Below are 23,236 nucleotides of genomic sequence, written 5' to 3'. Positions count from 1 at the left end.
CTCACAGCACTGAAATATATATATCTAAGCTATTAATGAACCAATTTGAAAAATTCTTGTAGCAGAATGCTCCCTGTGAGCACATAACTTGCAGTGCATAACTGAAATTTGCTATGTAACCTGGTGAGGGGCCCTTTAAGCTTCAAAGCCTTCTTTCTGAGGATTGTGTTTCCTTTCTAGCTTCAAAATAATTTCAGGTGGATGTCACCTTTATTGTTCATGGTCACAGCGCTGCAACCACTTGTATGATCTTGCACCTTAGCAAATACTAGTGGCATGACTAACTGACCTTTCGTGACTTTGGCCAGTTCTCATAGGTGCAGGCATGGCAAGTCCACTTGCAATGTAGGTCAGTACTGCCGTGTGCTACTTCAGTAGACGTTGTGGCCTGCTGTGGCTGGCCTGATGGTGGGCTGGCTGGCGCAACACTTGGCGACCCTCGCATTTGCAGACACTGGGTGCACTTGCTTGACCGAGGCCAGTTGAGATACGTGCACCGACTGCATGCCCATTTCTGGTATGGGTTGGCCGGATCAGGGGACACTATGGGTGAGATCTGGAATGCCACACCAGATACCTGTCATGGCTCTGAGAGACCACTGTTTTGCATTTAAACATAAAGGCATAAATAAAGGCTCCCTGCATGCACTACACGCTGTTCAGTCAACTCACGGACACTTGCCCCCATACCTCTATTACAGTGGCGACAATCCAGCGCCATTCAAGTGTGTCCCACTTGTGTGATGAAGCACCACACAACTGGAGAAAATGTCAATTTGGCTAAAAGCTACTTCAGTGCTGCAACACCAACAAAGATGTACACTTTGGAAAAATGGTTGTAGGAATTATCAAGCTGTCATCAACTCAGCTCTTACGGTCGTGAGTAGCAAATGTCACTATTATTTTGAACAAGTGGAATCAGCCCCTACGATATGACACCGCATGCAAGGGATCGACACAGCACAGCGGAAAGGCCAGCTTCATTTGTGTGCATGCCGAATGCTGTGGCTATAAGACGCAGAGGACAGGGCTTTGCAGGACCATGTATACACTGGCAAACATGTTTTCGAAGTTTAAGGACCGAACGCTGCCAAATGAGCAAGGCAGCGTCGTCTACAAGGTGGACTGCTCGGATTGTGACCCTAGCTATAGTCGTGAGATTGGGCAGCGACGTGGTACTCATCTCATTAGTACATGAAGGACGTCACAAATGCAACGCATCACACACTTGTAAGACGGAATGCTGGATGAAACAACATGTTTAATTTTGATAATGTGACAATGCTGGTGTGGGAGCAGCAATGGAGCCAGAGGAAATTCTTCTAGTAATGGATTATCCACTGTGATCAGTAAGCATGCAATTCGAACTGTGGTCCCCTGGTGGATGTTTACATGTGCTTCATAGATAAGTAGGATACATTCACTTGTTTAGGTTACTGGTGTAATGATGATGCCACCTGCATAGGAGGCAAAACGTCTATGTTTTGTTTTGATCTATTGTTGAGTAAATGCAGTGCAAATAAGTTTACAAATAATTATGAAGTTATGCATGTTTCCTTTCTTGCAGAGTATGGCACTGATAAGAGCAGGCAACTTCCTCCTCTCACCCCAAGAAGCCAGCTGGTTTGTGTCTACGGCACTGCTTCTCTTCCCAAGGCTCATCACACATACCTGCCGCCCCCTACCACTCTACAATATACGCTCTTTGTTCGTGCTCGTCTCTCTTTCTCCCCCTTCCACTTTCTCTTTTTATCTCCTTCCCCCTGTGCAGGGTAGCCAACCGGAAGTACCTCTGGTCGACCTCCCTGCCTTTCTTTGTATTCTTTTCTCTCTTTCTTCTCTGGGCATCAGATTGTCATGGAATACTGCACTGAGTGATACAGCCGAGCAATGGGCAAATGCGCAGACCAGCCGGAACAAGTAATTACAGGGGGGAATTGACTGACAGCTATAACAGTGCAAGGATGACTGGTCTTACAGTATCCACATTTGCTCCATCTTGCAATATCTAGTGCCATCTTCTTAGCTCCCTTTTGCCCTGGCAACCATATGACCTAGCCTAACAGGTAAGGTCAGCAGTAACTCTTTCCACAGCTGCCAGTTGTGTGGAGGCACAATAAATGCTCCTCAACAATCTGCTAATTTGCTTGTTGTGCCTTGGGTGCTCATCTCAGCACTGCTGGAGGAATGCCCATACAAGGTGCCCACATCTGGCATTCAGACCTTAGGAAAGGATACAGGCCTAGGAAAGACACCTACACCATGACAATGGTAACTTTGCTATGTCAAGATTGGACACTTGGCACGCTTAATTAAAGAAAAAGCTACTTTGCTAGTATATCCCTTGATATCCCACAAAAACTCCAAGTTATGAGTTATCAAGGGACCTGGTGCACAGCTTAAACATTGAATACAGTCACCAATCATCAGTACATTAAGGCAGATAAGTAAAATACACAGTCTACCACATACAGTTATTGCCCAATGCCCATGGATGTATAAATGAAGTAATAGCAGAGACAACACCAAGCTGACAGTGATCAGTAAGCAAAATGCACAGTGTTCATGGTGATGCATTCACAAGCACCAAGTATCCCCACATGTGGGTGTGCCATCATGATGGTGTAGCAATAGCAGTGTTGTCAGTTTCAGCAAGACACAAATGAGCACAAATGCACAAATGAGATTTTAAGTGTAATGAAGTACAATTATGCCAAGCTCCAGTCAGATGAGTCCAGTCAAAAGAAAAAAAAAGATGTCTCGAACAGCTAGTAAAACTTTTTCTGCTGGAGATTACGAATTAAAGCAGCAGATAGTGTAGGAAAGAGCAAGTGGTCTAACAAGAATACACATGATGTCGCCACACGGCGTTCTTATCATCAGAGGCAAGGACCACAGTAGCAGCAAACTGGCAGCCAACTATCCTCGGCATTGCATTACCACATAAATATTTTATAGTTTCCACTGGCTCAAGCAGCAATATTTTGTCAATATTAAATTATGGGGTTTTATATGCCAAAACCACAATTTGATTATGAGGCACGCCGTAGTGGGGACTCCAGAAATTTGGACCATCTGGGGTTCTTTGACATGCCTGTAAGTGTAATTACAGAAGTGTTTTCGCATTCCCCCCCCCATCGAAATGCAGCGGCAGTGACCAGGATTAGATCCCGCGACCTCATGCTTAGCCGCCCAACAGCATAGCCACTAAGCAACCACGGTGGGTTACTTTCTCAATATATGCACTTACATTATGCACTTACACTTTTAAACTAAATGCAACCAAGCTCTGATGGCACAGTCATTTGCCAAAGTGGCAACATTGCTTTCTTCTTGTTGCTTACCAAGGTTCTAAGCATGTACTGCTTCATATAAAAGCATTGAATCTAAATGTCCTCTGGAAAGTGCTACATAGTTTGTGAATTTCTCAAAGACTCAATGCCACGATATAAAAACGGGTGAAGCCATGTCGCACTGTTTGCTACACATCATTACAGGCTTGGCAAATTCAGCACTATTAAACCCTGTTTGCCAGAGCGATGATGGCAGCACAACAGCTCCCATTTTTTTTGCATCATTTGTGTACGTAGTATTAGTTTATTGTATAAAGAAGGACAAAAAAGGAGAAACAAAGGAACGCCTGTGGGCATCGTAACTGTCTCATTTTCCAGTAAACACCTAAACTGTACCACAGCAGTGGGGAAGATACAGGGTAAAATAATAATAGGGAAGAGGAAAGTTACAACAAAAGAGATAAAGAAAATAGAAGGGCATGAAGCAAAATTGGGACATAACAGATACTAAAACAAGGAAAAAGAAGAAATCACACAGACAACCCTCCTATCGCCATGACACACACACATTCACACACGTACATCATGAAAGTAAGCATATATCTAGAACTTGGCACTAGTGTTCAATGATGAAGGAACCTCGATAAATCAGACAAGGTTACGACACACACAAGTAGTGACGAACTACTCTCAATACTGTCAGCATTCCTGATCCAAGGTCTATACTTTTTTTTCATGGCTGTTTGTTGAAATCTATTGGATGCATTACAAACATCCAGGAAAAGCACAAAGAGCCTTTTCACCACTTCCATGCCTTCTGTTTCAGAGTACCAGGAAGATGAATGATGCGTACAAGCCAGACAGCCAGCATGGCAGCTGGAAAAAGTGGCACCTCATAGTTTTTTAGTGAAGTAACACTTTGTAAGTGAAGCAATAGTGGTGATGGTGATGTTGCTACTACTACAACTACAACTACGACTACTACTACTACTAACTACAAACATTATCATTATTATTCACAGAGCTTGATGTCCTGATGCCAGGGCTTAGCAATGAAGTGCGCCATAGTGGTTCGTTGGCTGTGTGGTTTGGAATGATTTCGACCAGCTGGGATTATTTACCATGCACCTAAAACATTGTAAACGAATGTTTTCGTATCACAACCCTATTGGTATGTGGTTGTTGCAACTAAGGATTGAACTTGTGACCTCGTGCTCAGCAGTAGAGCACCATAGCTAAGGAAGTGACGTGATAATGGTCCATTGCTGATTAAGATGACAACTATCAGCAGCTCAAGAGTTATAGACGTTCTTGCATGGTAGAAACAATATGAAGGTTGCCACATATATGACCTTGAAGGAATGCAGCTATTTAAATTGAATGACAGTGAAAAGTGCATAAAGTTTGAACAGTTATATCTCGAAATGTAATTTTCGAGCCTAACATTCAAATACAAAGTAGTTTTCCATTCAAACCATGTGGAGCACTTGTTTTGCTTGATGTAGGCGCGTCGAGATAGATGCATCGAGCGGATGACACGCGACTCGGGGCCTCTTGGTGAGCACTAAAAACATTTCCCTTTTTGATTTTTACACACAAGTGTTAAGTGCTGTTCAAATTCAGCGAAAATACATCGTGTACCTAGGCGCATTCAAGACCGCGTGCATTCATGAGATTCGGGAAACAAGGAGTTAGGACCACGAAGAATAGACACTATATCGTGCAACACGAATTGAATTTTACATTCTCCAGTGCACTACAGCTGCGGGCTTGGAGTGACGCCCGACACCGGCGAAAGATGTCGAGAGTGAGTGGGGCTATACTAATCCAGTTACAACCAAATTAGGAATGCCCACTCAGCTTGAACAAAGACACTCCCTCACCAGAACAGGAATTGGCCTCTCTGGTGCAGTATTCGGCCACAACCTCCCTAACGATATCTTCAATTAAGCAATGGCCGTCAGTCCCCAGCGGCTGCAGAGCACCTAACCAAGGCGATGGTCAGACTTGCACGCAGCAGAGGGTGCTAAGAATGTCTGGGTCCGGACAGGCCGCCAATGGAAACTCATACTTGCAATGTTTAACACCTGAACCCTCTTGAGTGAGGCTAGCTTAGCAGGACTCTTCGAAGAACTATCAGACACTGTTTAGGATATTATCGGCTTTAGTGAGATTAGAAGAACTAGTGAGGCTTACACATTGCTGAATAATGGCCATGTCCTCTGCTACAGAGGTCTCCCGGATAAGAAGCAATACGGGGTAGGATTCCTAATCCATAAGGACATAGCGGGCAACATTGACGGATTCTACAGCATCAACGAGAGGGCAGAAGTAGTTGTAAACAAACTTAATAACAGGTATAGATTAAAGGTAGTACAAACCTACGCTCCAACATCCAGTCACGACGATGAGGAAGTAGATCAGTTTTATGAAGATGTTGAATTAGCGATGAGAAAAGTGCAAACGCGGTATACAGTAGTAATGGGTGACTTCAATGCAGAAGTGGGGAAAAAGCAGACGGATGAACAGGCAATCGGCAACTACGGTGTCAATTCTAGAAACACTAGAGGAGAGATGTTGGTAGAATTCGCAGAAAGGAATAAGCTGAAAATAATTAACACCTTCTTCAGGAAACATAGCAACAGAAAGTGGACCTGGAAAAGCCCTAAAGGTGAAACAAGAAATGAAATTTATTTCATACTCTCTGCCGATCCCAGCATAGTGCAGGATGTAGAAGTGATAGGTAAAGTGCAGTGATCATAGGTTATAAAGGGCTAGGATTCACCTCAATTTGAACAGAGAAAGAGTAAAATTGTTCAAGAAGAAAGAGCTCAACTTAGAGGCAGTAAGGGTAAAAGCAGACAAATTTAGGCTGGTACTTGCAAACAAATATGCAGCCTTAGAACAGAGAGCTGATGATGATGACTTAGAGGTAATGAATGAAACCGTAACGAGGCTGGCTTCAGAGGCAGCAAATGAAGTGGGAGGCAAGGCACCAAGGCAACCAGTAGGCAAGCTCTCCTAAGTAACAAAGGACCTAATAAAGAAACGACAATGAAGGAAAGTGTCCAACTCAAGAGATAAGATAGAATTCACGGAACTGTCAAAACTGATCAAGAAGGCGAAATTAAGTAATATTCGAAACTATAACGTCAGAAAGACTGAAGAAGCCGTAAAAAATGGGACGCAGCCTGAAATCAGCGAGAAGGAAACATGGCATAGGATAAACCAAGATGTATGCACTGAAGTATAAGCAGGGTATCATCAGCAATCTCGAAGGTATAATAAAAGCAGCGGAAGAATTCTATACTGATCTGTACAGTACCCAGAGGACTAAAGAGTACTCCATTCGAAACAATAATGAACAGGATACAGAAACTCCTCCTATAACTAGAGATGAGGTCAAAAGGGCCTTGCAAGACATGAAACGGGGAAAAGCGGCAGGACAAGATGGAATTAAGTCTATTTATTCAAAGATGGAGGAGACGTAATGCTAGAAAAACTGGCAGCGCTCTAAACAAAGTGCCTATCAACGGCAAGGGTCCCAGAATACTGGAAGAATGCAAAGATTATACTAATCCACAAAAAGGGAGACATTAAAGAACTGAAAAATTATAGGCCCATTAGCTTACTCCCAGTATTATATAAAATATTTACCAAAATAACCTCCAATAGAATAAGGACAACACTGGACTTTAGTCAACCAAGGGAACAGGCTGGCTTCAGGAAGGGATATTCTACAATGGATCACATCCATGTCATTAATCAGGTTATTGAGAAATCCGCAGAGTACAATAAGCCTCTCTATATTTCTTTCATAGATTGCGAAAGCATTTGGTTCAGTAGAGATACCAGCAGTCATAGAGGCATTGCATAATCAAGGAGTACAGACCGCTTACGTAAATACCATGGAAGATGTCTACAGAGATTCCATAGCCACTTAATTCTACACAAAAAAAGGAAGATACCAATAAAGAAGGGGTCAGGCAAGGCGACACAATCTCTACAATGCTATTCACTGTGGGCTTGGAAGAAGTATTCAAGCTATTAAACTGGGAAGGTTTAGGCGTAAGGATCGACGGCAAATACCTCAGAAACCTTTGGTTTGTCGCTGACATTGTTCTATACAGCAACACTGCAGAAGAGTTGCAACAAATGATTGACGACCTTAACAGGGAGACAGTTAGAGTGGGGTTGAAGATTAATATGCCAAAGACAAAGATAATGATGAATAACCGGGCAAGGGAACAAGAGTTCAGGATCACAAGTCAGCCTGTAGAGCCTATGAAGGAGTACGTTTACCTAGGTCAACTAATCACAGAGAACCCTCTCTATGAGAAGGAAATTCACAGAATAAGAATGGGTTGGATCACATACGGCAGACATCGTGAGCTTCTGAAGGGAAGCTTACCATAATCATTGAAAAGGTAGGTATAGAATCAGTGCATTTTACAGGTGCTGAGATATGGGGCAGAGACTTGGAGACTGACAAAGAAGCTTGAGAATAAGTTAAGGACCGCGCAAAGAGCGATGGAACGAAGAATGCTCGGCATACCTTTAAGAGACAGAAAGAGAGCGGTTTGGATCAGAGAGCAAACGGGTATAGACAATATTCTAATTGACATTAAAAGAAAAAAAGATGGTGCTGGGCAGGTCATGTAATGCGCAGATTAGATAACCGTTGGACTATTAGGGTGACAGAATGGGTACCAAGAGAAGGGAAGCGCAGTAGAGGACGACAGAAGACTAGGTGGTGCAACGAAATTAGGAAATTTGCAGGTGCTAGTTGGAATCGGTTGGCGTAGGACAGGGGTAATTGGACATCGCAGGGAGAGGCCTTCATCCTGCAGTGGACATAAAATAGGCTGATGATAATAATGATGCCGTTGATGAAAAGACACTAGCACCTTTTGAACACAAAGAAGGTGTTCGTTTTAACATTGTCAGGGTGTCTATCAAGTTGACATTTCCAAATTCCCTGAGTTTTCCAGGTTTTCCTTGAGCACCTTTGCAAAATTCCCTGAATGAGCCTGAACATTTTATGTCAAGACAGGCTGACACCATGTTGCTCGATGCTGTCACTCTCTAGTAAGTATGTTGAAACAAAAAAATGACTTATGGTCCAGTTTGAATAGTAAGGAGTAATATCTATCTTATTGAAAAAGAAAACAGAGGGCACAGCGAAAAAAAATGGTAAAACCCATTCTAAATTGGGTAGAACATGTTCAAATACGAATTAAAAGGAGATGCATACATAAGTAAATATTTTTGAATATGAACTATTTCTATGAACTGATAGCAAGCTCATCGGTATGAGGCCTGAACTTTGTCACAATCAAGATTCTCTCTCAGCAGCTGGAAAGTCAACCTCAACTGTCCTGAGATACTCTTCAGCCCATACACAACATCTCAGTGTTGGGTTTCACTGCTTTAAAAAGTCTATTTTGGTTTGAATGAGGGACACCTGCATCTCGCCGTCAGCCAACACTGTTTTTTGAGCTCAAGCTCCTTCAAAGAGGCGGCGGCACGCTTCCTTTCCCATTAATTCCTCAGTGCGTCGGTCCTTTCTGTTCTCGTCCTCCTTCTGCCATGCGTTCACCCCATGGATGATTTGAAGCATCCTGTTGGGTCAGTTGTACAGTCAACGTTGGAAGCTACACAGGGGAGAGGTCAAGGGGGCACAAGGAAGCAATGCCCCACTGACCCCACTCAAAGGTTGAACAGATCTGCGGCAAAAACGGCTCATGGCGGCAGCCCATGGTGGCCACGGTATCTACACTACCCTTTTCTTCTCGGAGGCAATGCGCAGTAGATGCATCAACGCGCAACTGTTCTGTGTAGGCCGGCAGTGCAAAGGTGAAATAATTTTTCTGAGGTTGCAGCCATTTTTTTTTTCATTTATTTAACACAAATTAGCAGTAACTGTATTACTGAGAATGTTCTCGCGATCCAGAAATCGGCCAATAGCTGTTAGTAGGTCCAGCAGCTTGTGATGATGCTGCGTGACGACATTACAAAGGAAAGAGCAAGCAATTTTTTTCGCTGCATCTGACTCCAGATTGTAAATTCCCTGCTACATGCAGTAATAATATTTCGCTCACATGTTCGCAAGAACTTTGCCAACAGATCAGCAATGTTTTTTTATTGTATTCAAAATGTGCTTAAGGGCTCCTTTAACTGAGGTGCCATCAACATGTTAAAGGGACTGAGAAACAATTTTTATGGTACCCATTTCTTTTAGTACAATGGAAAGCTTATCGGTCAGAGTGTTTAATCATGAAGTGCTAATGCAGAAAACACCCTGGAACATTTTTTATCAAAAGTTTTCGATCTGCAGCGACGATGTAGTTTTTCACTAAAAGCACGTTGAAAACGGTAATAGGTGAGCAGATAGCGATTATATGCCAGCATTAGTGGGAGGCAGACGACAAGTGTGGCTGTGCTGTAACAAAGTATAATTTTGTTTATCCAGTCGATGTTCCTGCGATTCATGTTTTTGAAATTGTTAAATGATTTCTGCGATAATAGCTACATGTTTTTGTGATTTGCTGTCTAACTGCTTTAGTATTTAACCAGTCAAAACGAAACCAATCAGATCGAAAATGAGACGACGATTCATGTTTTTGAAATTGTTAAATGATTTCTGCGATAATAGCTACATGAAACGACGCCTTTACACGTGATACGGAGTTCAGCGTGCTGCCGCAGCCATGCAAATGTTCTTGATTTCTGAAACATAGAATAACGCACGAGTGTCTAATAATAAACCAACTGCAACTTTAAGCAATAATTATGATGTACTTAATAACAGTCAACTTACGTACAGTAATCTCACAGAATAAATTCGAAGTACCAAGATTTCACCACCAGGTCTCGCCACTTACTGGTTACTAGGTTACTTACTTACTGGTTAAATTACTGGTTAAAATTACCATTCTTACTTAAATCGCAAACAGCGTGCTGGATGCTTATCACTATAAATCATGGTCATTTCATTTCCATCAACGTCTCGCAACACATTCTGGCCAGTTGTCAGTACCTTTAAGTTTTCGAAACTGTAACATTAACAAGGTCATCAAAACGCAGCAGCCCAAGTGTAAGTGTACCACTCAGGAGCAAGTCATGCATTTTTAGAGCACTAACCACATGTGCCATTAGATTATTTGTCTGCGTCAGCTTACACACCCAATTGGAAGGCAGTGTGTCAACAAATGGCTCAAAGGATACAAGGAGGCAAGCTCAGACAGCTGAACCATGACTAATTTTTTTACCAGTAGGCAGGGCTTCTGTGCAGATGGGATGAATAGATGACTCTACATGCAACTGTCGGGGTCACATTGTATGGCTTGTGCTACATGCACGCAGCACATGATGATCCTCATATTGTGTAGTTCGTCACTGTTTGCATAGGTCCATATTGGCACCGAGACATGCAAGCTGATGCAGACAGTAACAGGCCGATCAATAAAATTAGCACTCGACGGCAACAAAAGTAGATTTCTAACCGAGATCCTGATTAAAGATCATAACAATTGGTGTGAATGTGCCCGTTTCACATCATTCTTAAGCAGCGGCTTTTCGAGGAGAAACCATGTCTTAAACCAAAGCTGGCTTCAAGTACAAAAAAAGATCCTGAAAAAATTAGGCTTTCTTCAAAACAAAGGGTGTTATAAAGAATCCTACAAAGGGTCTTTGCATAAAAAGTAACATCAAGGGCACTTAAAAAATGCACCCATAAACTAAATCCAAGTTATTCAGAAGTGCTCGTGCAGCTGATCAAAGCTTTAAAGTACAACTGCAAAAAGTACAAAGCAGCAACACCGTCAGGCTGCATTCAGCACTGCCACCGGGAGATTTCACACTTAAAGCATGAGAATCTTTCCATGGGACGCACCTGCATGCATAGCTTTAGAAAGATGAGGCACCAACAGAGACAGCCTACTAATGAAGAATGAACAATGACAGGGCAAGGTGCCTCGTGCTGTCATTGTTCCTTCTTCATTAGTGTGCTGTCTCTATTGGCGCTACATCTTTTGAAAGCTATGAACCAACTAGCCCCACGTGTTCTACTGCGTGCATAGATTTCTGTGGGGCTTGGCGTTGCCTTTGCCTTTAACAGGCCCCCAAAAATTTGTGCAATATATTTACATATTGCAGGTGTAACCTGCAATATGTAAATGATCAATGCATAAAATGAAGGAAAATATTAAGAGTGAAAGAAAATATTACTGGCAGCAATAACATGCCATCATGGCAGTGCCAATGATGTCTCCTTTCAAGGGTCACTTTTCGCATTGCACTGCATGAGCTTTAATTTTTGTTGATGAAGTGAAGGTTTCCACAGGTGAACAGAAAGGTTTCAACAGTGAACAGCTTCTTAACCTACTTAAAGGAGACCTGAAACACTTTTTGAACATAGTAAGAAAACATTGCCGATCGGCCATAGAGGCTGCTGTAAAAATGCGAGCCAAATGTTTATGCACTACATGCAGCAAGAAATTCAAAATCTCGCATCAAAAACAGCGAACTATTGTTTGCTTTCGCTTCCACAATGCCGTCATGCAGCGTCACTGAAAGCAGCTGGACCCACCAACACTATTTCATGTATGCAAGAACATTCTTAGTGATACATAATTGCCAATTTTGAATTAAATTAAAAATATATATGTCTGCGATTTCAAACAGATTAAAATAGCAGCCGCCAGAGAAGAACGCCCCTCCTCCCTCGCCTGACCCCCCTGCCTCAAGCGTGACAGGAGAAGGCACGCATCCGGGTCGCATTCCTCAATCGCGCACGCAAGATTGAACCTCGTTCGCCAGCTCACCTTCACACGCTTTCACTCGCACATACAGCATACAGTACATGGCGACGGTTTTATCGCCTTTGACTTTATACAGAACCTCACAGCGACGCCAACGGCAGAAATGCGCCTGGAGTGTCCACATAATTGCTAACACAATAAAATTTTCATCTTTGGACTGCGTGTACATGCGTCAGCTGCACATGACCTCCAAGATGGCAGCGGTGGGCTGCTGTAGCGTAGTCTACTGCAGCCACCACGGGGTGCCGCGACAAGTCCTTTTGCCTCCACAACACTCAACTTTTGACCGGGGCTTTGACCTCGAGGGGAGTATGGTAGCGCGATTCAAAGACGGGACAAAAGAAGACACAAAGGGACACACACAGCGCTGCGTGTGTCCCTTTGTGTCTTCTTTTGTCCCGTCTTTGAATCGCGCTACCGTACTCCCCTTGAAGATCCATTACCAACAAGCCCACATTGCAACCCTTTGACATCGACTTCTCTGCTGTGTAGCTCCCAGCACACTAGCGGAGACGAAAAAAGAGAGAAAGCCTGGTATAGGGGTGATAACTCCACTTATAGTTGAAGAAATTGAAACATTTTTGCACCATGAGATTCGTGAGATGACGTTTCTTTAATAGTGAGGCCATTATACGATTAGTTAGAAAACCATTTCAGGGCCCCTTTTAAGTTCTCATTATTTTAACCCATTCTTAACTACCTGGCCTTGTTACGATCGGCCTGCAGGGGTACTGACCTGCAAACCTTTTGCGGCCCGCTGCAGTAGTTTCGATCGTTCTGTGGGCGTGGCGTCCTTCAGAAAACTGGCAACACCAGCTAGGTTAACCGACCATGCACCTCCTTCAGAGAATCGGCAACGCCAGCAACGTTAACCGACCATGCACTTCCTTCGGAGAACTGGAGACCACAGCAAAGTTAATCAACCATGCGCCTCCTTCGTTGAGCCAACGGCGCCTGCAAGTCAAGCCATGTTTGGCGGACCGTGTATTGTTACTTGGTTCGCTGTTGCCTTCATGGTCTATTTGCAGCAAGAGAGCTTCTCGGAAAAGGGTGTTTTGCGATGAATTTTCGTGGGCCCCAGAATTCATCACAGTCTGCTGACAGTTGTGGCGACTACCGGAGAAGTCAGCTCTGTAATTAAGAGGCGTCGGCTGGGGCCAAGCGTGACAACCTGGCTACAAGGACCCGCTCAACTCAGTGGGTTCTGGGAATCAAAAGCGCGTATGTGAGTGTGTGAGCCCTCCCCCTTCAAAGGCAGGTCGACTACGCCTCCAAGGACTGTAGACAGTCCGATTGGACGAAGGTTGGACAGCAGTTTTTCCTCACCTAGGGATCTAGGGAGGACAGAGTGTTTCTAAGCAGCTGTGCGCTCGACAAGTGGGGTGCCTGGAGCTTTGTGCTCATGTACTGTGCTCTTCGTGGTGGGAGCTTCGTGCTCCTTTTTGCAGTCATGCTAGGCTGTTGAAATGTATCTCCTGCTTTAATATAAATATTGTAATTAAATCCTGTACTCCTAGTTGTCAATGAAAGGAAGTTCCTCCCTTGAACCACGTCCCAAGCATGAGTGAGTTAGACGACGGCATGGGCCAGCTACCACACAGTTCACGCCAGACTACAACCCTTACAATTGGATGCCAGCGATGTGTAGTTCCTCCCTTCAACTATGTCTAAACTGTACAACTGGTCGCCAGCGGTGGGATCGTCCTCCAAACCTTACAGCCTCGACAGCCAACTGCCCTACATTAGCTCTCTCTAGCTTTCTGCATTTCCTTGTCTCTCACCTGCCTTTTTTTTTTGTAATGTATACCCCTCTATTCCCCTTCAATCCCCCCCTCCCCAACACTACATTTCTTCTATCGCACTTCAGCAAGATAATACCACCTACATTCCTGCTTTCGCGGAAACTGTTAGTAGTGTTACAAACAGCATTCTTGTATTTTTCTCTCTTGCTCTTCAATGTTCTACCACTATATGTTTTCCATGTTTTTTACCTTTTTCTTTCAGTGTGTTTCGAACAAAACCACAAGTTGTGTGTGAGCACTTGTCTCGTCTTCCCATCATCTGACCTGTGTGTTCCCTTCAGGCGAGGTCTTCACACGTGCCTGGATTTAACAGCTAGTTTTCAAACTATGCTAGACTATTATATTATGATCTAACTACACTATTCAGAGGGGAGGGAAATATTGTGAAAGGAAGATTGTTATTTGAAGCGGATGACAGTCTAGGTGACTGCACGATGCATCTCTCAGATGTGCATAATCCTTTTATATTCGGCAACCTGGGCTCATGGTGCAGAAGTAACAAGCAGAAAATGCTGTTCACAACAAAACTACATCAAAACTGTACAAACACATGGCAGCCACTCCTGCCCAGAAACTGCTTGCACAGATGGTACTGACGTCTCACCGAAATATGCACGCATTGCTGCTAGAGATGCATCTGCCTGCATCGAATTAGAAGTGCAGGGGGCCTGTAAGGGATAAAATTACAATAAACAGCTCCTTAAATCAAAAGGCTGATTGGATACCCAGCAAAGATGACAAGCACCTCTGGTGGTTGCCTGTTGTGTCTGTGTGAAAGCTTGAACACCACTTATGGATCATGTCATTATCCATCAAAAGCGCAACTCCAGTCTGGAACCACCTGCCACATATATGACAGTATTGATGCCACCATATAGTTCTCTATTCTACTGGGTGCAATGTCCAACTTTGAACTTTTGTATGTGCCTCTATCTTCTTGTGTTTTGTTTTTCTGGCTCATTTCTTCTTTACAGTCCCATGTTTATGTCCCCCTCCCTTTAATGCTATGCTGGGTGCTGAATGCACTATGACAAAGAAGCAAAGAACACATTTTTTATGTGGTTTAAACGAAACATGCCACTTGGGTAAATGTTCTTATCAAATTAACGGTATTCGTGTTATTTCAGGATAAGCATAATCCTGGAAAAAGCGCAAGAATAACAAGTGGTTGTCTAACAAACCTTGTAAATGTCACGTTCCTCGCTGGACGCTTCCTCTTCGATTAGTGTGGGCCGAGGGTTCTGGCAGATGACACAACGCAGCGCTTTTGGCCAGTTCTCGTACGTGCAGTGCTGGCAAGTCCACTTGCAGCCCTGGCGACTCATGACTGTGCCAGGTTCAGCACTCCACTATGCCAACTATTCAACAGCATAGGGCTGCTGCTTTCGCTAGGATTCGGGCACTAGCCTGAAAAGCGAACAAGCAACGGCGCGTCATTGAATGCATAAGTATTCCCGACTCACTGCCCGCAGCCGCGGCTACCAGGTTGTTTAGATACCAAGAAAGTTGTTGAAAGGTTCGCGTGCAAATATTTTTGGAGCATAAGATAATTCCAGCGGTGGATAATAACTGCTAGTTACGAATCGAGAGCATAAGTTATGTGCCCTCATGAACACGAACTAAACACGGGTTCCATCGGCTCGACAAAGTTCGAAAACACCACTCCAGCTAATTCTTCCAAAAGATATTACTACTATTAGTACTACGCACTACCAACTATCACATATTACCATTATTACCACTATTACGGTATTACCAGTACTACTCGCAGAAAAAGTCATCCGTGTGAATGAAAACTGCTATTAAACTTTAAAAAGTCGAACACAATCCACAACAGCGCCCTCACTCAGCTGATGAAAAAACAATTATCATTATTAAAAATTACTACTCACCCCACTTAGATAACAGTTGATCCCCTAGAGTGTTGTTTCCATTCGTCATAGCAGAATGATTAGGCCTACCATTTTACCTCCTTTGCCTCCCTCGGAGTTAACAAACATCGTGCCGATCTGCGTCTAATCTTTAATTAGTTGATCACCGCTGTCTCTTAATGCTAGCAGTGCTAGCAACAGCGTGAATAACTTTTAATGGCAACGTACCGTGACATTACAGTTCAACACAACGATCTGTGCAGCTACTACGAAACTTTTTGTTTTCTGTTTCTACAGCAAGATAGCACCCATATTTGTTTTCAGCGCAGCGGAGCGACTGGACGCAAGCTGCTAGTACGCAAGCACCGACGCGACTATCTACCACAGATGGCGTTAGGTCGCTGCTGACCTTGTTTCGAAGTTTCGAACAGCGGAGAACGTCCTCTTCACGCTACAATCGGTGACTGTCCGCTTCTATTGAGCAAAAAAATTACAGCTATTATTCTAGTACAAAAAAATTAACAATGATCCGAGCTGTGTGTTCGCGAGCAATCTTTGAGTTCGCGCCTGTCAGTGCTTCTTTGACCTCTTCCCAGAGAGCAGCATCTGCATCCGGGTTTTCATCGTTTCGCCGTTTGCTCCAGCAGAGCAGGTATTGTCCATTCCACCACAGCTACATTTCTTAATACGCTACAAAATTCAACGGAATTTGCTTCATAAGAACTAAATAAGTTTTGAACGCTTCATGTTGCGATTCATACTGGTATTGAATTTGTAAAAGTTGCAACAGTCGTGAAATGCTAGGAGTTGGCGTTGCCTGTGGGCCATGCCGGCCCACGCCGGCCAGGATTAAATTTCGGATGGACTAGAATGTGCTGATAGCATTTGCTGGCATAAAAAGCTTCCGAGAGCTACAAGTCTTTGTCGTTTTTAGAAAACGTGGTGCCTATTGCGCATCCGGTCATTTGATTATTCCCAAGGCCATCAAAACAACTTCGTATCTGCTTCGTGCTCAGCAAGTCAAGTGTTTACGTCCCTTAGAAATGATTGGTTTTGTCATTTGCACAAGTGTATCACGGTTGACCGCCAACTTTGCTAACGGCTTTACGCTGCTAAGCATGAGGTCACGGGATCAAATCCCGGCCGCGGCGGCTGCATTTAGATGGGGGCAAAATGCAAAAATGCCCGTGAACTGTGCGGTTCACGATACGTTTTTCACGTTAAAGAACCCCAAGTGTTAAAAAATAATCCGGAATCCCCCACTACAGCATGCCTCACGATGAGATAGTGATTGTGGCAGGTAATACCCGACAATTTAGTTTATTATTATTTTTGATCGCCAACTCCTTTCAGAAAAAAAAAAAGTTCGCGCACTTGGTGTTACCTGTAGTCGTTCTGCTGAAGTCGTCAGCGAAGTTCGAACTGTTGTGCGTTGCAGACCAAAGCAAGTGCTGTAACTTTGCGACTAGTCGCAGTGTAACCAGGGTATCTGAGCCACTGCCATTGCTCAAAAGGGGTTGGCGTGAGAAATGGCGACCAGACGGAACGAGATTCCGTATCACGTCTTGAAGGCTGGAGTAGCGCCTCGCAATATCACTAATAATGAAGCTTTCGCGTACCGGTATCTCGTTTCCTTTTTCGTAGTGTGTGCCTCCAGAAGAGCGCCGGAACTTCAAAGATGGAGACAAACAAAGTAGTTCCTGATGTGATCGACACGGTCCCGGAAAACACCATTGAGGTGACAAGCCTTTTGTCTATCGTTGTGACAGTTTAACGTGCGTTTTTCCTGAAACTTTTTGTTTTTTCTTATTATAAGGCAGAGGACAACACGTTTTAATTTCTTGACGAGACCTGTCTGCGTTTTGCGGTCTTTTTTTTTTTCCAGGTGACTTACAATGATCAGAAGGTTAACATGGGAAATGTTATGACGCCGACACAAGTCCAATCCCCACCAAAGGTTTCGTACCCAACAGAAACCGACGCTTTTTACACCCTCTGCATGACTGGTAGGTTTTGCTACATCAGACCCACTGCCAAGCTCACATGGTTACTCTGCTAATGCAGACCCCGACGCACCGAGTAGGCAAAGTCCAAAGTACCGAGAGTGGCATCATTGGCTCGTGGTGAACATTCCTGGCTGCAATGTCTCTGAGGGAGAAACACTGTCGCAGTATGTTGGTTCTGGCCCTCCGAAAGGAACAGGTGAGCTTATGCCTTGCATCAATTATTGCAAAGAGATAACAGTTAGCATGGACATGTTTGAGTTCAACCATTGAAAACAGGAATAGGGTGGGAGGGGGTGGGAGGGATTAATCATAATGCCCAGAGGTTGTTGCTAACACTAAAACGCAGGTCTGCACCGGTATGTGTTCGTGGTTTACAAGCAGCCTGGAAAGCTCAACTGTGATGAAAAGCGCCTCACAAACCGCTCTGGTGATCACCGAGGTTGTTTCAAGATTCGCGATTTTGCCAAGAAGTATCAACTGGGAGAGCCAGTTGCTGCCAACTTCTACCAGGCAGAATGGGATGACTACGTGCCTAAGCTGTATGAGCAGCTCAGTGGCAACTGAGTTCAAAGTGCAGTGACCAGTCAGCACAGTTTACCTTTTCATCTTCTGACTGTGTTCTTGTTCCCAATTCAGTTGCTGAGCCTCTACTTTCAGCCCAACATGCCACTGCTGTTTAGCATGTTCTCAATAAAACACAACTTTGCTGGTCTGCAATTCCTTTCTTCCTTGGTTACGTTGCATGTTCCTACTCCACCTTTTTTCTAGCTGTGCACCGCTCATTAATACCAAGGATCTGGTGCATGTATTACTTGCCGGTGAATTAATTCACACACACTATTCATGTGCATATATCAAGTGTGCTGTGCCGTCTATAATGATAGAATACAAAGTATGCTTGAACTGTGGCGCATCATACTGCAGGGGTGCTACTAACCTATTATGAGGGCTGACCTGATGCTGCCCTCCTACCATAGGGTATTAGTAAGCCAATTATCAACAAATGTTTCCTCTTCCGAAGGGTACTAGTAAGGGCAGCACAAATATATACACGTAGTGTTTGCGCACTGGTAAGGCAGTAGCAGAAGCAGGCCGCAGTTATTTATGCACTTGCAGCTATGTTCATCCGCAAGAATTATATGTAAAGTTTGCTGTGTGGTAAAAAACTGGCGCATGTTAGGTTCACTGCAGAGACAAGCACTCCAGCCAGATGGCAGCTTGTTCCTGATTTGTCATTATTTTGCTTTTGGCCCTACTCAAGTAGATGAATGCTATCTTCTGCTGTTATATGTTTTGTGCTGGACCCGATTCTTTTTTGCACCAACAGCGTGTATACAGACGATAAGTAAGCTTTATTGCAGTTCAAATGAGCTGCATGATAGTAATAAGAGTTGTAGCTAGCTAAACGAAATTGACATGCTCAACTGTAATCTACGGCGCAAGTATAACTCTGCTGCTGTTTTTTTTTTTCTTTCCCCTACGCTGTCTGTGTGCAGGGGACAACATGCAGAGGTTATTGTGCTGTAGAATTTCTGACAAAGTGCAGAGCTGTACTTGTAAGTTGAAATTAAACCCGTAGGAGCATTTACAACCGTTAATGTGATAAATCTTGTGCGCATATGCACTATAGGAGTTGGGAGTTGAAGTGCTGCCAGCTGAAGCTTCTTTTGATGGTGTTGAGAGTGTAGTGCCACAAGTGTAATAGCTGCACTCTAACCATGTTCCACACGGTCACTTTCTATCGCCATAGCGAAATAATTCTCTTGAAACTAAACAGAAAGTTGTATTTCAGCGTATACAAATTTGATGTCCTTCGGACCCACTAACGGCACATGGCGCGCTTGAGATTGTCCTGAGGACGGTGTAACAGTGATCATCATCGATTGTGATTGGAAGTGGCCCTGTGACACCGGTATCACACGGCACACTCAAGATAGGGATTGAATTTCTTGGTCGCGATTGGCGGCTTCACACAAACTGCAGGAGGGAGCAAATCGCAGTCGTCGGAAACCTTTTTTTTTTTTTTCATGTGTGCGAGTACACTCAAAACTGTTGCATCCTTTGGGGTGTATATTTGCCACACAATAATCGTCATGTCTTGTTCGCATTTCCTTTAACGCGGCGAGCCCGATACTTTCCAGAAACGAACGGCATGCGCGTTATAAGCATGACATAGCATTCCCGACAGGAAAGTAACGAGCGCAGCGTTTTCAAGAAAGGAACCGCGGGCAAGACATGACAATTATCGTAGTGTGGCAAATATAACTCCAAAAGGTGTAAACTTTTCTTAGAGTGCAATCGTCATCTGTCTTGCTTGCGTTTCCTTTCTTGTAAACGCTCCGCTACTTGCCTTTCAATAATGATCTGTCATGGTGATAACGCGCATATCGTTCGTGACTTGGAAGTACCGGGCACGCAGCGTTAAAGAATGGAAATGCGGGCAAGACATGATTATCGTTGTGGGACAAGATAAGCCCCAAAGGGTGCAAATTCTTCTAAGAGAATGTTAAACAAATATACACCCTTACGGGTATATATTTGCCACAACAATAATCGCCATCTGTCTTGCATTTCCTTTCTTCACTCTTAAACAAAATGACACCCTTCACTCTTATGGTATCTTCGACTGGTCGCCTGTATGCCCCGAAGCAGAGTCGGGTAGATCGGTTGTTTCCCGAGCTCAAAGGTAAGGCAGGGTAGGGTACAAGCGCGCAAGCCGAACGTGCGACTCGCTCTCGGAGGAGGAAATTGCTGATGCGAAACCACGTGACTACTGCCAACGTCCGATGTTTCGCCTATCCAAAGCTCCCGGCGCTGCCCGAAAAACCGGCGGACGTGCCGGCGGGACGAACGCTCGTCGAGACGCCAGCATGCAGTAGCCTAGGTTGCCAAGGTTACGGTGGGCCGTCGCCAACAGCAGCGACGCGGCGCTGCAATGACGTTTCAATCTCGATGACTGCTCCGACGACGGGGCTCGGAGCGCCTCGGAGCGCTCCAAGATAGAGGAGAGCAATCGAGAAGAACCAGCCGAACGCAGGGCGCGCACCCTCTTTCAAGCAGCCGAAGACAACGCCGCTCGCGAGAGCGCTCCAGAGTGCTCAGAAACGACCAGCCGAAAATAGCATTACTCTCTTAAAACCCTTTGGGGTGTAAATTTGTCCCACAACAATAATCGTCATCTGCCTTGCTTGTGTTTCCTGAAAACTCAGCGCTCGCTACTTTCATGTCGAGAATGCTGCATCACACTGATAACGCGCATGTCGTTCGTGACTGGGAAGTACCGGGCTCGCCGCGAAGGAAACGCGGGCAAGACGGATGACGATTACACTCTTAAAACTGTTGCACCCTTTGGGGTTTATATTTGTCCCACAACAATCTTAGAAAATTTACACCCTTTGGGGCGTATCTTGTCCCACAACAGTAATCGTCATCTGTCTTGCCCGCGTTTCCTTTCTTTAACGCTGCGAGCCCGGTACTTCCCAGTCACGAACGGTATGCGCGTTATCAGTGTACATGTGACGCAGCATTCTCGACAGGAAAGTAGCGAGCGCCGGGTTTTCAGGAAAGGAAACGCAAGCTAGGCAGATGACGATTATTGTTGTGGGACAAATATACACCCCAAAGGGTGCAACCTTTTTAAGAGTGTTGCTTGCGTTTCCTTTCTTGAAAACTAGGCGTTCGCTACTTTCCTGTCGAGAATGCTGCGTCACACTGATAACGCGCATGCCGTTCGTGACTGGGAAGTACCGGGCTCGCAGCGTTAAAGAAAGGAAACGCGGGCAAGACAGATGACGATTGTTGTGGGACTAGATAAGCCCCAAAGGGTGTAAATTTTTCTAAGAGTATTTTTGTGGGCAAGATACGCCCCAAAGGGCGTAAATTTTTCTAAGAGTGTACACTCTTAACACGGTTGCACCCTTTGGGGTGTATATTTGTCCCACAACGATAATCGTCATCTGCCTTGCTTGCGTTTCCTTTCCTGAAAACTCGGCGCTCGCTACTTTCCTGTCGAGAATGCTGCGTCACACTGATAAGGCGTATGCCGTTCGTTACTGGAAAGTACCGGGCTCGCAGCGTTAAAGAAAGGAAACGTGGGCAGCACGAATGATGATTATTGTTGTGGGACAAGATACGCCCCAAAGGGTGTAAAATTTTCTTAGAGTGTAGAAAATTTTACACTCTTTGGGGCGTATCTTGTCCCACAACAATAATCGTCGTCTGTCTTGCCCGCATTTTCTTTAACGCGGCGAGTCCGGTACATCCCAGTCACGAACGGCATTCGGGTTATCAGTGACGCAGCATTCTCGGCAGGAAAGTAGCGAGCGCCGAGTTTTCAAGAGAGGAAACGCAAGCAAGGCAGATGACGATTATCGTTGTGGGACAAATATACACCCCAAAGGGCAGAGTGGAAGGTAGCCCACGTCGTTCCCATACATAAAAACGGTCCCAAAAATGTACTAGAAAACTACAGGCCTATTTCTCTAACATGTGTATGTTGCAAAACAATAGAACACATCATATACAGTGCTGTGGTGAAACACCTTCAAAGCAATAATTTCTTTTCGGATTTTCAACATGGATTTAGGCCCGGCTTGTCGTGTACGACTCAACTGGTAGAGTTCGCTCACGATCTCTTTTACTCTTTTGACCTTGGATTTCAGGTAGACTATATTTTTAGATTTCCGGAAAGCTTTCGACACCGTTTCTCATGCATTGCTTTTACATAAATTATCTTGTCTCGGTATACACCCTGCAATAGTACATTGGATTGGAAATTACCTGTCTGGACGAACACAGCATGTTTTAATAAACGGCACTAAATCAACACCTGTCGCCGTAACCTCTGGCGTGCCCCAAGGGTCTGTTTTGGGGCCTTTATTATTTTTAGTCTTTATAAATGACATTGTGCACAATCTAGAATGCAAAGTGAGGTTATATGCTGATGATTGTGCCATATACAAGAATGTAGAAAATGATTGTGATGTTAGTAGTTTGCAGAATGATCTAAACAAAATTCATGCTTGGTGCATTAAGTGGGGCATGTCTTTGAACAATGCTAAATGTCAACTTGTGTCATTCACCCGTAAACGCTTTCCTGTGAGATCAGTGTATAAACTGGACGGACTACTTCTTGAAAAGGTCGAATACTACAAATACCTCGGGGTCTATTTTTCAGAAAATTTAACCTGGAACAGACATATTGAATACTTAACCTTAAAATCATCTCGTATACTAAACCTTGTTAGACGTAATTTTTATAACGCCCCCCAGAAAGTAAAAGAACTGCTTTACATAACAAATGTTCGTCCGGTACTCGAATACGCTTGCCAGGTATGGGACCCTCAAAGCTCTAAACTTATAGAAAAGCTCGAACGCGTCCAAAACCGCGCTGCAAGATTTGTTTCTGGTAATTATAACTTCCGTTGCAGTATTACATTGCTT

The 23,236-nt window shown here is 44.2% G+C and overlaps 2 protein-coding genes across 8 annotated transcripts in view; one reads left to right on the top strand and one right to left on the bottom strand.

Annotated features, from left to right (window-relative positions):
* trbd (ubiquitin thioesterase trabid) overlaps positions 1 to 17,398 on the bottom strand; it is an 84,372-nt gene extending 66,974 nt beyond the window's left edge. Inside the window, exons 1-3 of one of the 6 annotated variants that reach the window (XM_065431364.1) lie at positions 17,173 to 17,398; positions 15,099 to 15,324; positions 290 to 556 (exon numbers count right to left, since the gene is read on the bottom strand). In XM_065431364.1, coding sequence (XP_065287436.1) covers positions 290 to 556; positions 15,099 to 15,242 — 411 coding nt within the window. In that variant the 5' untranslated portion in view covers positions 15,243 to 15,324; positions 17,173 to 17,398. The other 5 variants (XM_065431367.2, XM_065431333.1, XM_065431322.1 and 2 more) reach the window with 5 other exon arrangements.
* Positions 16,111 to 18,511, top strand: LOC135901538 (protein D2-like). Of its 2 annotated transcripts, XM_065431384.1 has the most exons (6): positions 16,111 to 16,248; positions 16,385 to 16,440; positions 17,433 to 17,526; positions 17,674 to 17,794; positions 17,853 to 17,990; positions 18,141 to 18,511. In XM_065431384.1, the coding sequence occupies exons 3-6, from the start codon at positions 17,467 to 17,469 to the stop codon at positions 18,356 to 18,358; spliced, it is 537 nt and encodes a 178-aa protein (XP_065287456.1). In that variant the 5' UTR covers positions 16,111 to 16,248; positions 16,385 to 16,440; positions 17,433 to 17,466; the 3' UTR covers positions 18,359 to 18,511. The 2 variants fall into 2 exon arrangements, with proteins under 2 accessions (XP_065287456.1, XP_065287446.1); XM_065431374.1 differs by lacking the exon at positions 16,111 to 16,248 and having other exon boundaries at positions 16,306 to 16,440.
* Positions 18,512 to 23,236: the final 4,725 nt, after the last annotated feature.

This window comes from Dermacentor albipictus, chromosome 1, assembly GCF_038994185.2.
Source record: "Dermacentor albipictus isolate Rhodes 1998 colony chromosome 1, USDA_Dalb.pri_finalv2, whole genome shotgun sequence".
In the NCBI taxonomy this organism is placed as follows: domain Eukaryota; kingdom Metazoa; phylum Arthropoda; class Arachnida; order Ixodida; family Ixodidae; genus Dermacentor; species Dermacentor albipictus.
The sequence above is the reverse complement of the archived record's forward strand: the minus strand, read 5'-3'. Positions and strand labels throughout refer to the sequence as shown.

Bases quoted from the DNA above. Each gene is read 5' to 3' on its own strand.
- LOC135901538 (XM_065431374.1), top strand. From the start codon at position 16,313: ATGATCCGAGCTGTGTGTTCGCGAGCAATCTTTGAGTTCGCGCCTGTC. The intron at 17,527-17,673 runs GTGACAAGCCTT...TTTTTTTTCCAG, and splicing joins TCCCGGAAAACACCATTGAG to GTGACTTACAATGATCAGAA. The intron at 17,795-17,852 runs GTAGGTTTTGCT...CTGCTAATGCAG, and splicing joins TTACACCCTCTGCATGACTG to ACCCCGACGCACCGAGTAGG.